Consider the following 16,510-nt stretch of genomic DNA (forward strand, 5'->3'; position numbering starts at 1 on the left):
ACCCGATGCATTCAGCCAGCAGTGAATAAAAACCTGTGCCAAGAGGTTAGCATCGCTCTCGATGGGATTTTTTGATGGCCCATGTAAGGGTGCACTGTATCTCCCACGGAAATGTTCCTCGGCCATTCTAGAAGCATCTCGGAAAGAGTCACAGCAAATACAAGGGCTGGGGGGGGGAGGGGGGGGGGCTGGTATAGTCAATGGGCAGCAGCAACAAAGTCAAGATGGGAAGAAGGGTCTGGAAGAAAGGTCAAGGTCTGAACGATGTTACCTGTAGCAAACTAAGTCGCCCAAACAGGAGAAAGGAGCAAAGGAAGGACAAAAAAATTAAGAGACTGAGATCTACTAGACTGCCACAGAAACGGAAGAGAGCAAGGTGTCCAGAGAGATCAGAAAACACACGGAGAGAAGCGGATCCTCAACAGGAAAATGGCAGGATCCTTTAGACTTAATGGAGAATGTGGAGAATAATCATGAGAGTGTTTTGAAGATCACTGAAGACCACACGAAGATCACTTTTTTCCACCTCTACACTCTGTGCAATTGCCTTCCACGCTTACCTCATTATGATCCAGCGATAAGAATGAAATACCTTGGGAAAATAAAGACCGATGACAGAATTCTGTCTTTATGGCCACCATTTGCCTTCACAGCTTCACCTCACATCTACCGGCCTCGCGTGGTATTTTCCATCAGATACCAGCCCAGCGCTCCGCCACACAGAACTCGGGGACTTCACAAACTCGAAAGAAAAACTCTTTTATTGGTGTAAAAGAAACGAAAGGGAACAGCCAAAAGGGCAAGTACTTGCAGGTGGTGAAAAACACTTCACCAGAGATTAAATTAAATTAGTCCTTCTATGCAGAAAAGCTTTAAGGGACCTTCCAAGAATGTAAGTCATCTCCAAATGGAGATGACAGAGAAAACACATTCTAGCGGGCTGTATCTCTAGCCCTGATAAGTTAAGGCCAAAAAAATTAAAAAGGGAGATTCTAAAAACTGACCTCCTGAGGATATCGGAGGAAAGACTCTTCCCAGAGATAAGAAGCTGGAAGGCTACAGGAGAATGTGTATGTCCGCTAAAAGATGGAAGTATGAGAACGAACAGAAATATGTGGGTCACTGTTTACTACAGAGGAATTTATGGAGGTTTCCATATTCCAGCCTTTCTTTATAAGGGGTAAGATGGAGAAGTCATCTCAAACTGAAGATCACTAAAAGAGGCTTTAAACTGAATAAATAAAAATAACAGGAGCAAAGTTCCTGTCTGGGACAGCATTTGAGAGTTCCAGAAAAGTGCTCAGTATGAAATTGTCAGGCTAGTTAACCCTAGTTTGAAACCCCTTGTCTAAATCAGGCCTGAGATTTAAGGACCAGACCAAGAAATGGAACTAAACTTTGATGGATGCAAAATCACTCCAAACACCTAGGAACGGGCTCTGACCCACTATCGCTCGCCAAGGAGGTCTTGGCATCGCTGCGCTGACATTTTCATAGAGCTACGCACAGCGCTCGGAGGCAGTCGGAAGGCAAACAGACCAGAAGGAATTATTAGGGAGGACACGGAGAACAAATAAAAACAAGCGTTGTTATGGCACTGCATGAGCCTGTGGTGTGCCCGCGTGTTTCAGCCCTCTCTTCGCAGGACGGATACCCAGAAAAGGTGGAAAAACACAAGGGGAGGGAGTAGTGGTCTGCAAAAATCACCTTGTGGGGTTAAATAGAGTAGGGCTTCCTTATTTGGAAGAGATGCCTGAAAGAGAACCTGACAGGGGTGCGTAAAGAGCATGGTGAAGGGCGATGGCTGCTCCTCGGTTTGGTTTTGTCATCTTGGCATTACTGCGTGACTCACGGAGCCCGTTTCATTCTCCTCACCGTCAAACTGGAGCGTTAATTTCACTACTGACTTAGGAAGTTCATTATCAACTCATGCCTGTGAGCAAACTTGTACAAGACAGTTTTCTAACCCATCACCTCATGCAGTAATTCAAATTCCAAGTAATTCAGTAATTCCAAATTCGAAATACAAAAATATTTTTTGTAAGACTGTATATAAAAAGTATTAGTGAGCTTATTTACAATGTCTACATGTTATGGACATCAAGAAATATAAAAAATATCTCAAACCATTTTTAAACTTTTTATTTCAAAAAAGCAGCACTTTTAAAAACTCTGGCAAACCCGGCACGCTCCTTCACAAAAATAGCTAATATTTTTGTCAAACTGTCAAATAGAACTAAAACATATAAAAATCCTCACAACTTAACAGAGAAAGGGTATGGGATACACAGGGACATAATTCTATTTAAATGATACACTTAGCTGAGGGAGTTGCAGGAAAATTTGCGTGTCCAGCTATGCAGGGAGAGAGGTGATGAATCCCCAGTCGCAGTCGGACACCGTGTGCCCGGGCTGTAAGGCTCCCGGGCGCTTCCAGGAGAAGTCAAAAACGCAGGATCGGGCCCTAAAAAAACCCCAAACCCCAAACCAAACATCAAAGGATTATTTAAAAGAATTTAGCAAGATTTGCAGTTGCTGAATCAGCCCCACCAGGAAATATCAGGTGGCATTTCTGGGGCAAGAGCCCCTTCGTGCATCGCGACCCCCCCAGACCGGCAGCAGCCGTGGCCATCTCGCGAGAAGGGCTGCATTAGGCAGCTGGAAAAGGTGGGGACAGGGGGTCCAAGGAAAAGGTGGGGACAGGGACCCCAGGAGCCCCAGGAGGCTGCTGGGGACGCAGGATCGGAATCAGGCCCTTAGGCAGGGATGCAGCCCACCGCAATTGTAATACCGACAATAACAAAACCTCCCTTGTCACTTACAACTAATAGTAATTTTCTTGCTTATACAACTTGCGGGGTTACAAGCACTTTCAGGTATAATGTTGAAATGCAGTGATGCTGAATATACACTGGAACACTGACAGTGTTTACCTGGTCCTTCTGCTTACAGAGCTACGAGCATATAGGTACTCAGATCACTGTTGCCCATTTTCATATGCATTTCATCCATATTTGAAATTTTGCATTTCCATGTAAAATAGAGACACAGATAAATGTTTACATACTATCAGAGAGAATTAATTTCTTTGAAAACTAGGCAAATAGTAAGTTCCCACAATTGCAGCAGTGATGTACATACCGTCTAGCCGATCAACAGCTAACACCAGTTAATGGCTGCCATAAGAAATATGAGATATGGATCGGTCCACGGAGTAACAGATGATACCGTTCCAGGCAGGTGGCATTTTAGGCTCTAGTGAAGGGATTTTAAGATTCTCAAGAGGAAGAAACGCCACATTTACATCATGCGGAACAAGTAATCTATCGACTTAGATGAACTATTGTAGGATAGAATTTAGAAACAAAGGAGAGTGGCGTCCTGACTATTTCTCAATAGCCGTTCAGATGGGATAGTATTACACCCAACTCTTGGCTATGGGGCACCATCTAGAGGAAAGATTGGTATGATGCAGCAGGGAAATTAAATATTAAATTTTTTAAAATAGCAAAAAACCTAGAGCAGATCTTGTATAATACCCAGCAGCCATTTAATTATTATTTAACAGCTGTTATCAAGGGAAAAAAAGCTGTATGAAGGAGTGGAAATGTGGAGATTTCTCCCGCAAGACAGGACGTAGATTTGCACACAAGATTTCTGCACTCAAGCAAAACCCATGACTGTTACTATTGCTAATTATTTTGCACTTGTTTTTTTTTTAGAATAAATAAGCTATGATACCAAAACTTAATTGTGAGGTTTCTGCATTTAGAGATCATCTTCAAATAAACCTTGACTTTTCAATACCCATATTTGCTTACAACTGCAGAGTACAAGGCACCAATTCCCAAGTTCCTTCTAAATAGCGCTTATTTTTGTATCAGTTAAACAAAACCTTGGATTTAATTTCTGTAACAATTAGTATCCTTGTGTACCATTTAGCTGCATATGAAAGGCCCAAGATGAGCAGGATGTACATAGAAATGTGCATGGAAAATACTAAAAATAAAAGCTGAAAATGCTTAACTTGCTATAGTCTTTAAATCCAGGTGGATTCAGGCATACACATTCCCGTCTACATTTACTGAAAAGGAAAGATACAATCCAGGTAAAAGCCAGCACTCTGCAGGATTCCACTCTAAACTTTTTTTTTTTTGATTTGCAACTGTACATTTCTGTCTGGTTGTGAAAAACTGCAATCATGTTTTCACACACCGTTAAAGGAGAAGTCAGAATTTGACTGTTGGGCCAGTATAGTGATAAATAAGAGAGAGACACATTTACCTGGTGTTACCAGCTGGCTATGGGGAAGTTCATTTAATTTTGTAGTCAAATTAAACAGGGCTAAACTCTGCTGGCTTGTATTTACTCTCAACTACAGCGATAGGATGTGCTGGACCATTTCGCAGAGGAGGTACAGGCTGCCAGTGGCCAAGGTATGAAAAGTGCCCCGAGTGCAAGCGCTAGCGCAGCCCTTGGTGAACCAGAAAGAGGCAAAAAGCTGGGAAATGGCTTATTGTTAAGTGCGGAGGGGTTTCTACAATACCAAACGGGTGGAAGTGACGGGTATTTGTGTATTACCGGCAAGAGCTGTCAGAATGGGGCTTTTCGGAGAGATAAGGTGCATCAGGTTAATCACATTTACTTACTGTTCAAAGTGGTTTGGGTAAGTTAATGGTGCAATGGCAGAAGTATGAAGCAGTTTTTCCGAGGGCTTTTTTCCACACAGGTTTTTGCTTGGAGTAACGTGCATACACAGAGGTGCTACGCCAAGGAACCAGGGGCTTAATAGTAACAAGAGATAGCGATAAGAAGGCAGAAAGGCAGAATTAAGCGAGCCTGTGGAAGTATGAAAAATGCATATACACGCGTGAAACGAAAATCTCACAAATCAGCCTCACCTGTGACCCACCTCTCTAACCTCAGCGAGATCTCTCTCAGAGCGATATTCTCCGAGATGCTCTCCCGGTACATGTTCAGCACTTGTTACCCACCCTCTCAGGCTTTCTGTGGATCGGACAGGTTTCTGACAATCTGCACCCTGCCTTGCCAGGAGGTGTGGGGGAGAGGCAGGTAACCCTGCGAGGTCTGACAAGTTTGGCCATGGCAGAATGGGATCGGTTCCACTCTGCGGGAGGGTGTGTGAGCATGCATTTATCTAAAGGTTTCTACTCCTAAAATCCTTTAAAGGCTTTAATTTTTTTTTTTTTTAAGAGCAGTATGGAAAGAAACTACTACAATCCAGCTTCTTCCTTAAAGCATCTCTACTTCTGAATACCTTTGTTGTTCATTAGCAAAAATTACCACGCCAGTTACCACATTCTTCTTCGCTACTCGGTGCCGCTGCTGCTGTTGGCATTTACATAATAGAGTTCTGCTTTGGAGAAAGATGAATAAGCACAACCATAAAATCTTGCTTTCACTAGGAGATTTACTATCATCCCCCAGCATGCTGCTTCTTGGATGCAGAGGTTCCAGAGATGAGTCACGGAGCTGCAAGATGCGCGTGTGGCTGCAGTGTGCTGTGGAAACGGAGCTCCCGGGGAATGAAAGCTATGCTTGAGGATGGGCATTACTCACCAGACGGATGACTCCCTAAGGGGAAAACCCGAGAGAAGTGGGAAGAGGTATCGATCACAGTCCTTATAGCAGCCTTAAGGAATAATAAAGCAACTGGGAAAATGTTAACGACAGGAAGCCGAGGTGCCAGGGAACCAGCAACATGGGAAGAGGCTCAGGAGTCACTGCAGAGCAGGAAACCACAGCCGTGGTCGTGCTGAAGGACTCTGGCCAAGTTACGCAACGGCTTTTTCGGGCATGACTAACGCTGTTTGTACTTGACCCGAATGCAGAATGCTCTAGTGTGCGTACCTGTACTCTGCAATACACGCATAACAAATAGTTGGGCGATTACTAACGCGATCCTCTCTTGTTGATGCATGAATCCATCTGAGCTGCGACGAGGGTGCAGCGTTTGCAACGTGGAGCGCTTCTGAGCGTCGAGCTGGGAGGTCGTGTATTTATAAGCACTGAGGCAAACAGCGTGGGGTGAGACTTCCAGTCGGAAGGGTGTGGGAAGGACACAAGCGAGGGACAGATGAGCTTACTTTGGGAGCATTTCCTATCCCAGGCTTTCAATTTGAACGCCCATTTTAGTTACTGTAGAAATTCCCATCGGCTCTAGATAGGCCCTAAAAGAATAATCCTGCCTATTGTGGTGGTGCAGCTTCACGTGTTGCCACCCCCAAGCTCAAAGAAAAGCGAAGCACGAGTAGAGAGGTTCAGTAAGGCACTGACCAAAAGGTGCCAAAGAAACACACATATTCATAAAGAAATATATTAGCTAACTGTTAGCACTAGAATACACCAGGGCGTGGTGCTACACAATAGTTATGGTGCTGTGTTTTCTCTTGACATAGAATTCTATTTAGCTCAGAAAGACTGATACGTACTTTCAGGGCATATTATAAAACACCATCCGCGTTTTTTTCTTTGCATTCCTGTCATGCATAAAAGGATGAGCTTGCAGTTCTCAGTTCTGAAGACAGGTGGGAGAAAGATTACCTCTGAAGATAGTGACTATCGGCATGCTCTTTTCCTAGCCGGTAATTTATTTTGAGAACTGCAGTTTTACACTCTCTCTCTCACAGGAAGCACCGGTGCCGTAATTTCAGAGGCTCCGGTGTAACGCTGGAAAGGTGGGAGAGTTGTTGCTATCGGAAAGCCACCAGAACCGAGGTTTGCAGCTTGGTAAGGTGGCACCTGGCATCTCTGCTAGCCATGAGCTGATCAACAAACCTGCCTTAAAAAAAGAGTCCAAGAGCTACCATGGTGAGCGGTTTGTTTTTGGTTTTGTTTTTTTTTTTATATATTTAAACTCTCATTAGCAGCTTGAGAACTTTAGAGGATGAAGAAGAAATGAGGTCTGCACATCGTCCAGTTAATCCGAGCTCCTGGCACAAAATAAACAACCTCCGCAGCTGTATGAAGGGGTCGGCGAATATAGGTGAATTATGCGGAGCAGCTGAATGTCCAGCACCCGACTCCTTCTCCAGAGAGCTACTGGCGCTTGGTCGGGTACCTTGAAGCATCCTGAGAAGAGGCTGCCAGCAGGAAGGACTGCATCCTGACGGCAACAGCAGGAAGAACTCTGAAACAGCACTTCAACAGAAAGCCTAGTCATGAGCAGATGCTATAAATATATGCGAAAAATGAATTTATTCTTAATGTTTCAACGGCATCGATTTACGATGATTCAGCTCTTGGTATTCAAAGCACGAAGATGAGTTGTCTTTTTCTATTTTCCAGTTATGACAGCGATTGTTACACTGCCACGGCTCGGGGAGTTCTAACACGAAATGCCAGGTATTTATGGTGGCAAAACACAATTTTACACTAACGAATGCTGTCAATTCACTTAGTATGTTTTAGCAACTTCTTGCTAAAGTGACATAAATTTCTGGAGCTTTGACAGGATGCCTCCCATGGAAAAAATATTTGTTTCCCTTAAGAATATCTACAGAATATTGAACCCTTTTTTCCTTGAAGAGAGCAGGTGCCGTATCAATCAATTTTATTTGGCTCCTAAAGCCACCCAACGCTCTCAATTCCGTAACCTTGGCAGGACTACCCTCCTTGGGGTGTACCGCTGGCTGCCGTGCCGAGGCGAGGACAGGCTGGCGACAGCCCGCTCCACGCGAGATGCGCAACGGCTCCTCTAAACATCGAGACGCTTCTCAAGTAGCCGCACGCTAGGTGTCTGCATCCCAACGCTTTTGTCTTGCGCACCTTTGTCTACATTTACGGTGGATTAAACGATTCCATAAAGGCAGCCCAAGAAACGTATTTTTCTGCACCTCCGGTGCGTTGCCACACGGCTGTTCCGTACCTGATTAAGTGCCCCCTCTGACCTTTGCCTACAGCTAGGCCTTTCTTGACGGGAGCCAGCATGGCCGCCAGCTCTCCGCCTTCACCTTTCCCTCCATGAAACTCGCGTGGGCTCCACGCTTGTCGCTGCCCTGCCCGCCTGACAAGAAGCTAAAGACTCCCGAATCCCTGTGCTTTTTTCGGTTTTTTTTTTTTTTTTTTTTTTTTTTTTTTTTTAAAAACACCTATTCCCCGGGCCTCCGCGGGCCTCCATTTCCCAGCCGCTGCCGGGCAGGAGGCCGCCTCCAGGCCCTGCAGCTCCGACGCAGAGGCCGGCAGGGCTCCCCGCGGGACGGCGGCCGGGCCCCTGAGGCGCGGGCAGGCCGCGCCGCGGGGCAGAGCCGGGCTCGGCCCCTCCCGCCACGGCGGCGGCCCCGGCGAGGGGAGCGCAGGCCCCGGGCGCGGCCCAGCCGCCTCCGCCTCGCGGCGCCGCCGGCCGGAAGCGCCGCCTGACGCGCGAGCGCCGCCCCCGGTGCGTCACCGCCCCTCCCTTCCGGCCGGGCGCTTCCGCCCCGTCCCCTCCCCGCGCCTCCCGGCGCCGCTTCCCCTCGCGCGAAGCCGCGCACCGCCCCCGTGCGGCGGGCGGCGCGCCCTGCACCCCGCGGCCGCTGCCTCTCGGGCCGGGATATCCATGGGGCGAACGGCGATGCGATGAGCCCGGGCGGGAGCCGGACCGGGGCCAGCGCCGCGCACGGGCAGCGGGGCTCCTCCATGGGGGCTCGGCCGCAGTAGGAGCGGCGTCTCCCCGGGGCGCGATCCGCCACCTCCCCTCCCCCTCGGGCCTCCTGAGGAGGATGGCGACGGCGGCCGCCCCGACCCAGCTCGAAGCCGGTGGGTATCGCTGGCGGCGGGGGCTGCCCTCCGCCCCGCCGGCCGCCCCCCCCCCCCGTTGTAACCGTGTCCCCCTTCTCCCCCCCCCCCCGCCCCTCCGCAGAGCTCTACTACCTGATCGCTCGGTTCCTGCAGTCCGGACCCTGCAAGAAATCCGCCCAGGTGAGCGGGGAGCCGGGGGCTCCGGCCGGGCCGGGGCGGGCGGCGACGGGACGGGACGGGACCGGGGCAGGGCAGGAGGGCGGCGGGCGGGAGAGCCGCTGCGCTGCGGGCGCCGGGCTCACGTCCTTTGTGTGTCTGTGTGTCCGTCTGTCCCCAGGTGCTGGTGGAGGAGCTGGAGGAGCACCAGGTAAGGCGCCTGCTCCGGCAGGACGGGGGAAGCCCTCGGGACGGGGGGGTCGGGGCTCGCCCTGCCCCGTCTAACCCAGCCCATCTCCTCCCGGGGCTCCGGGAGACCCTGCGGGAGGCGCGGGTGTCCCCGCTGCGGGGCGGCGGGGCCGGGGGCAGCGGCGGAGGGGCTCCTCCCCGGGGCGGGCTGGCACCGGCGGGGGCTCCCCTCGCCCGCCCGGGGAGGGGTCGCTCCGCGCGGGGCCGGCCGGGGTCTGACGGCCGCCTCCGTCCCCGTCCCTCCTCCCCTTCCCCGTCTCCCTCCCGCAGCTGATCCCCCGGCGCCTGGACTGGCAGGGCAAGGAGCACCGCCGGAGCTTCGAGGACCTGGTGAGCCAAGTTTCACTCCCGACTTCCCCGACAAGTTCCCCCCCGCCGCCGCCGCCGCCGCCGCCGCTCCGGGCGCCGCTCCCCGTCGTCCTGTTCCCCCCCCCCCCCGCCGCCCGTCCTCCCTCACAGGGCTGCGGGCTGCGCCCCGCCGAGGCCGCGGCTGCCGCCGGGCCGCGGGGGTGCGGAGGGAAGGGAAGGGGAGGCGCGGCCGGGCCGGGCCGGGGGACACAGACCGGGGCGGCCGCGGCGGGGGCTGCTTGGTGCTGACCGACTGCGCCGTGCTATTGTGGGGCCGGGAGGGTTATCTGAGGGCACGTACCGGGGCCCAGCCCGGCGAATGGCGCCGCGTCTTACAAGCCTGAGAGCGGCGGGAGGCGATGGAAGGCGGCAGCCGATTGGCTGCGGCACCGCGGAGGAACTGGCAGGGAGGGCGGCATGGGGCGGGGGGCGCGGGGTGCCGCTCCCCCCCCCCGCCGCCCTGCGCGCCCCGCGCCGGCCGCCGCTCCTCCGCCGGGCCGGGGGCGGCTCCGCCGCGGCCTGCCGGGCCTCCCCCGCCCGGGGACGTCGGGGCGCTTCGGCCGGCTTCTGGCAACCCGGCGGCAGCGCCCTCCGTGCCGCCGCCGCCTCACGGGGCGGCGGTTTGACAGCAGCCCCCCCCCCCCCCCCTCCCCGAGCGGGGCTGACAGGGCCTGGCCCCCCCCCCCCCCCCCCGCCGGGGGGAAGCGTCAGCGTGGCCCAGACACAGCGGTGCGCGGGCACCCGTGGGCCGGAGGAGGCCGCCGGCAGCGGGTTCCTGTCATCGCCCGGCGGCGGGGGGCGGCGGGCAGCGCGGCGGCCGGGGCTGGCCGAGCGGGGGGATTACGTGCCGACGTGCGGCCGGGCCCGTCGCCGGGCAGGGCGGCTGGTCTGGTCGAGGCATTCCGGGCCTGCGGCGGCAGCCTGTGCTGAAACCCTGCTCCTCACCGGGGCGGCTGGGCCTGCTTTAATAGAAAAAAAGGGGATTTTTAGGGAATGTAACGTTGAAACTATTAAATGCCTGTGAAATATATGGAGTGGCTACTTTCGCTAGATATGAACCGTATGAATATCTGTCATTGAGAAAGGTCATCTTCCCTCTGCGCTGCCAAGGGGCCGGGTGCGTGGGGATGGCTGTTTGCCCTGCGCGGCCCTGCGATGCGCGTGTTCTTACCGGCCTCCGCGTGAAAGCAGCAAAACTGAAAAGTCATTTAGATTTGTTTCCGAAGGGTGCAAATGGCCTTGTTTTCATTTCTGGGAGCTCTGGGTAATAATGTGTGGTGCTGATGTAGCACTTTGCAGTTGGAATGCTGTAAACTTACTAATAGCTTTTATAGTATTGATATACTGCATACGTGTGATCATCACCGTCTCCTCTCCTGGAAGGAACTGAAAGTACGTCCTTGCCCTTCCCATCTCGCACAGTGCAGTGGCGATGTGGGATTTTGGCATGACTGTTGGTCAAACTGCTTTGTAGCTTGCTCAAGAGTTAGTTTTCCACTTTAGCAATACTGTAGAAGCCCAGATACAGATGGGAGAGCTCCTTGCGTCGAGATGAGACGTTTGTACCTGCTGGCTTTCCCTTTCCAAAGTGTATTAAGAATTTAAGATGAATGTTATGCTTCATCATACCTCTTGTGGATAATTCCGCGACTGTATATTCAGTGAACAGACATGGAGTAAGTACTGCATTCAATAAATTTTAATGCTGTACCGTCTTCCTAGAGAACCTGAAATCTAACTGTAGGCTGTTTCAGGTTTAGCTTGTGACTGCACCCGGTACCCGAGAGGAATATTAACAGTGCCAGTATGAAGGCTGATTTCAGACAGACTGGTTTTGCTTAATCAGTTACATATACATTTTTTCCTTTCATTCTATGGGGCACGAATAGAAAAGCCTTAAAACCTTTTTTTTTTTGTGCGTGTGTATTAGATGGCATTGTTGAAACCATGTACTTTTCTTTAAAATTTCAGAAACAGGAGACAAACCGTTGTAAAGTGAGGCTTGGAATGAAGAGGAAATTGCTTCTTGCTGTATAGAATTATCAAAATTGAGTATAAGATTTTTTTCCTCTGTCTTAAACTAATCAACAGTAAGCAATCCTTTTAGAATGCCTTTTTATCTGGTATTATTTAACTGTTTATCATGATTTACAGCAAGGCACAGGACTATAAATGAATCATTACAGCGAGGCAGGTTGATGCTAGGTAGGATGAAGTGAGCTTCTCTCTATTAACCCTCAGACTGAAGCTTTCACTGTTGAGGATGTTGAAGAAAGGCCTTTTTACCTCTCATTGCTTAGGGTCTGATGTATTTGGAATTTGGACCTTGAGTTGCATATGATTGTATATTAACCTGAACTACTCGACTTCAGCGCTAGCTAGATGTCTGAATGTAATGTTTAGAACAAAGCCAGGGTTGTGAAGAACACAAATAACTCTGACCTTCCTTTTAATCATCTCAGTCACATAATGAACCAAAAATAAATGATAGACTATAGCAATTGGAGATGAAGTTTTTTCTACCCGTTTCTCCTTTATGAACACTTACAGACAGAAAACCAAATTCAGTTACAATCTCTGCCTAGCGTTGCAACTACACTGGTCCGGCAGGCCTGAGATCATCGAACCCAATGACAGTTTACAAACCCAGAGAAGTCTGATTTTTTTGGTTGGTTTGCCCAATATTCTGCTTTGGCAAATCTGACAAAGTATTTCTTGTTCTAATTGCTGATGTTTCAACTTTGTTTTCCATTCTCAGTTTGGCTGTTCAGGTTAGCGTTGGTATTTTTCAGAAAATATGCCGATACTCTTGCCATCGAGTATGTTGTTACTGCTCTTAGGGCTTTTGGAAACGATGAAGATGTAACAACCAAATTGCCTCCTAGGTGGCTTTTAGCTAGGGAATGTTTGCTCCCGCTTCACTCAAGCTTTTAGTCAAGATCTGAAAACTCCGTTGAGATTTCTTTTTCTTTTTTATTTGAACTTGGTCCTTCCCTTTAAATGTCAGGTACCACAAGGCACAAGAGTAATTTAAGACACACTTTACGCTAGGTAAGAATCGTATCTAGTGAGCAAAATCACGCAGAGAATACTAGCTTACGTGCATTTGTGTTCCCTTTGTCTTTTCTGCTTATTTCCAGTTTGGAGTACTTTTTTATGTGCAACATGTGGCTGTCTGTCTAGGTAATCGTCCAGGTGTACTCCAAAGTGGGTTTTACTTTGTTATTGACTGCTGGTGGTCTTGAGACACGAAACGTGTTTGTAAAGGGGAGGGTCCTTGCTCTCCTTATGCAGGCCTGAAGTATGTCAAACTTGCACGCGATTAGGACTCCTATTTTAAATTAACCGTTGCAGTTCAATGTGGAGTCAGCTGTTGTACAGACGAGTCAAGCTGAACCGGCTCAGATTATCAGAACAGTCTCCAGTGGACTGCTGTTCGAAATTATCTTTGTTTCTTCCTGATAAAGATGACTGGCTCTGGTCTGGTTTTCAAGAACTTTTTGATGGGCTGTCTCTTCTGGCTCAGCCTGTTTTGGTCTTTGTGCTGAAGATATGTATAATTTCAGGAAAAACAGAAAATCAGCTATTGTTGGGCAGTGGAGAATTTGTATCCGTGAACGGCTGTGCTGGTATGGAACAGCTTATGGGATTTGGCTTTGAGTTTCTGCCTTGCCCATCTGCATTGATTTAAAACTAGCTGTGAGTCTGAGGTGCTGTTATTTATAGATATTGCCAATCCCAGCATTAGCAGTGGAGAGATGTTACGGTTTTGTCACCTCAGGAAAATGTCATCTGGTAGTATGGTGGTTCCAACCCGTTCTCTCTGGGGAAACCGAGTGGATAATGGCTTTTTAAATTCACGTGTATTTGCATGCTGTTGACATCTTGTGCAAGTCCAGTATCTGAACTTCCTTTTGCTGAGATTCCATATTTGAGGTCTTGAGTAATTTCCTGCTTGCTCAGCTGCCTTGGTCCTCTTGGTCTCCTCTGCTGCTTTTCGATACAGTTGTCAATTGATTCTTAATTGATTGTTATTTTGGCAAATGAGAGAAGTGTCGTACGACTGCCTAGAGGTTAGAAATCTGCTGCTGATGCACAACTGCCTGCCTGCCTGCCCACAGGGGACCGGGTACGAAGATAGTGAGCCTTTGGAGGTCTGCGTTGCTGCCTGCGTTGCTTCCATTATGCAGCTCTTGCGTCAAATTCAGTCTGTGCTTTGAAGCAATGTTTCGGTGGGCGTCCCAAAAGAAATATTTCTGAGCTATCTGATTCTGATCCCTGGGAAGACAGACATCTTATTATAAGTAGTAATCACAAAGAGTCTTTTTTTTGTTTGTTTGTTTCCTGTGTATTGAAACCTTCCTTGGAGGAGAAATTGTCAGCAGTCATACCAGGGGATTTTGTTTGTTCGTTTCAGGGATCAACAAGCTTCTTGCCTGTCTTCTTAGCTGTCCAGTGAGGACCCTTTGCTCAGTAGTCTTTGAGATTACATGCTAATGCTTCCAACAACAGAAACATAAACAGGTTTAGGGGTATGACTTTCTCCTAGCCCTGACATGACTTCACTAATAGTTCTTCACTTGCAGCTGCTTTTCACTGTAGCAACTTATTTGCATACTGGTTCAAGCAGTCGTGTTACATTCACCCATGGTTGTTTACGTAGATTTTTTTAAAAGAATGGATTCACTTTACCCAATTCTTGAAAGTTATTAGATCCATAAGACCTGTGTGGTTACTGTGTCAGAGAACTCTTCCGTGGTACTGTGGCATTCTTGTGCTCTCGCATTTTAACCTTTATAGGGTCTTTCACATCTTAAGGCAACAGAACATTTTTCTCTTTATAATTTATCCCAGGGTGCAGAACTTGCTCTTGCTTAGCACGTTTTCTGCTCTTCTGCATTATTTTAACATGCTCTTTTAAAAGCTCTTGTTAAGCGCGTTTTTGGCCTGTATTACTCATCTCTGACTTTTTCTAATTCTTTTCTAAAATATTTTCTAATATTCTAAAAATATTTTCTAATATATTTGAGGAAGCGATAATATCCTTTCCGTTGTTTAATTTTGCTGTATGGGGCTTGGACTAGCATACACTAAGAGGTTTGGCTATAACTGATGCTAAGCTTTGCCTTTTTCCTTCCTTCTTTTAATGAAAATCTGATTTGGGAGACTGTTTTTCTCAGCTGTATGTTTGCAGCTTCATGTTTTGGAAAGATACTTAAAATCCATTTACAGCTATCGCACACAGAGGTGAAAGGAAGGATTTTTGTTTCAAGTTCTTTTGGGAACCTGAAAATAGAATTGCTTGTTTTGCTCCGGGCATTTTGTCTGGAAGTTATTATGGAAAAAAAAAATCTCCAGGAGAATTTGCTGCTATTGCTGCCTGCTCGTGTAGCTGTTTGGTAACAACAACAGTGATAATATTCAGATTAAGGGCCACTTATTTGGGCTGTTCTGGCTTGTAGAAACATGAAAATGTGCAGGGAAAGAAGTGTGATACAGCCTTTCTTCTTTACTATGGCACGGTTCTGATTGCAGGTGGCAAATCTGGTGAGTAGGGCGTGTTAGTAAAGTGAGTGGTCACTTTGATACGTGCCTAGTCTGTGCAATATGCTCCACATTAAATGTCGCTTAGAAAAGTTTACAATCTAATAAAACTGTGGACTAAAATCAAGATGCTTCAGCAGCTCGCTTGTGCCGATTTAACTCTGGCTCCGTGGTGGATTTGCCAACTTTCCTGGTCTGGGCAGCGATCAAGCAGATGTCTGGTATCCTGAGCTGCTCAACGTCTGGATGTCCCAGGCAAATTACCACCAGGCCCGTGCAGATAACTGCCACGTGCTCCGTGAGTCTGGCGCATCCATCTTTCATCTTTGCATGTTGGCCAGTCCGCACGTGCGTTGATGTTCGCTCCCTTTGCTATTCCTTATAAAACTGCGGCTTAATCTGCGGATCTTTAAGCAACAAAGTCCCTTTCCATTTCTGAGTAGATGCACTGAGTTAATCAGGACCTCTTGTTGAATAACTTGTGCTCTGCCTCCACAGTAGGGTATTTGCTGCCAGGCTTAATTCAGCACCTCTCTCTAGACGTAGAATAGCAGTGATACTTCAGAAATAGCGTGCTCCTGAGCGAAAAGGGAAGCATTTTGCTGCATTACGCTAGGAGGATGGTTTGGAATTTCTGTGAAATTTTGTATTTCCAGAGAGTCGTATGGTTTGGTTTTTTTCCTACCCTAGAAGTAAAATGTAAAATTCCACAGCTTCTGGATTGGTTACTCTGGGTTTTTTTAATCTTTTAATCTTAAGCTCGATAAATTGCTAGAGTTGGCAGTCGTTGACTGAGAAGCGTGTTACTAATTATCAGAGATGTAAAAAAAAAATTCATACTCAGATTTTATTAAATTGCAGATTCTCTGTTTAGAATTGCCTTTGTTTCAGATACTTTCAGATCCCTTACTTACTGAAGGGAGGCTAGTGCAGGATAATAAAATATTGTGAAGCATGAACACATTTATAATATTTCAGGAATGAGTAAGAATGATAGGCAAATACAGAAGTTCACATAATCCTTTTATCTCATCTTGACTTCTGTTATATCATGTCATTTACAATGAAAGACAATTCATGCTTATACACTGAACTTCACTGGCTGTACAATTGGGCAGGTACCAATATAATTTTGGAACTCCGTGATTTTGGGGGAAAAAAAAGAAAGTTAGAATGGCTGGAGAAACCAGCCAGTGCAAGAGAGCATTCATGGGGTCAGTCCTTGGTGCTCACAGTATGAAGAGTCATGGAATGGGACCATGTTAATGCAGTCCCAGGTTTATCTTTCCTGCAGAGATACGATTCTTCTGTTTCCATCAAAAGGCCAGAGCCATATCTTTAACACGCAGTGACTGAAAGGGTGTGTGGAGAAGCCTGTCTCCCTTCTGTAAGAGTTTCCATTCAGATTGGAAGAGTTTTTGGTTGGGTTTAGTTAAATGATTATTTGTATATATTATTAGAAAAGCCCTTCCTT

At 48.2% G+C, this 16,510-nt stretch overlaps 1 protein-coding gene and 1 long non-coding RNA gene across 3 annotated transcripts in view; one reads left to right on the top strand and one right to left on the bottom strand.

The window, feature by feature from the left end:
* Positions 1-976: 976 nt before the first annotated feature.
* Positions 977-9,754, bottom strand: LOC142415332 (uncharacterized). The gene is made up of 3 exons (XR_012777377.1): positions 8,872-9,754; positions 3,142-7,161; positions 977-2,980 (listed from the first exon to the last, which is right to left on the bottom strand). It is a non-coding gene; the product is annotated as an uncharacterized LOC142415332 (long non-coding RNA).
* The window catches only part of BRWD3 (bromodomain and WD repeat domain containing 3), a 64,839-nt gene continuing 56,780 nt past the window's right edge, over positions 8,452-16,510 (top strand). For both annotated transcript variants that reach the window (XM_075513527.1, XM_075513528.1), the window contains exons 1-4: positions 8,452-8,757; positions 8,861-8,919; positions 9,077-9,106; positions 9,415-9,474. In XM_075513527.1, coding sequence (XP_075369642.1) covers positions 8,721-8,757; positions 8,861-8,919; positions 9,077-9,106; positions 9,415-9,474 — 186 coding nt within the window. In that variant the 5' untranslated portion in view covers positions 8,452-8,720. The remainder of the gene's footprint in view (positions 8,758-8,860; positions 8,920-9,076; positions 9,107-9,414; positions 9,475-16,510) is intronic.

Source organism: Mycteria americana, chromosome 10, assembly GCF_035582795.1.
Source record: "Mycteria americana isolate JAX WOST 10 ecotype Jacksonville Zoo and Gardens chromosome 10, USCA_MyAme_1.0, whole genome shotgun sequence".
Classification (NCBI taxonomy): domain Eukaryota; kingdom Metazoa; phylum Chordata; class Aves; order Ciconiiformes; family Ciconiidae; genus Mycteria; species Mycteria americana.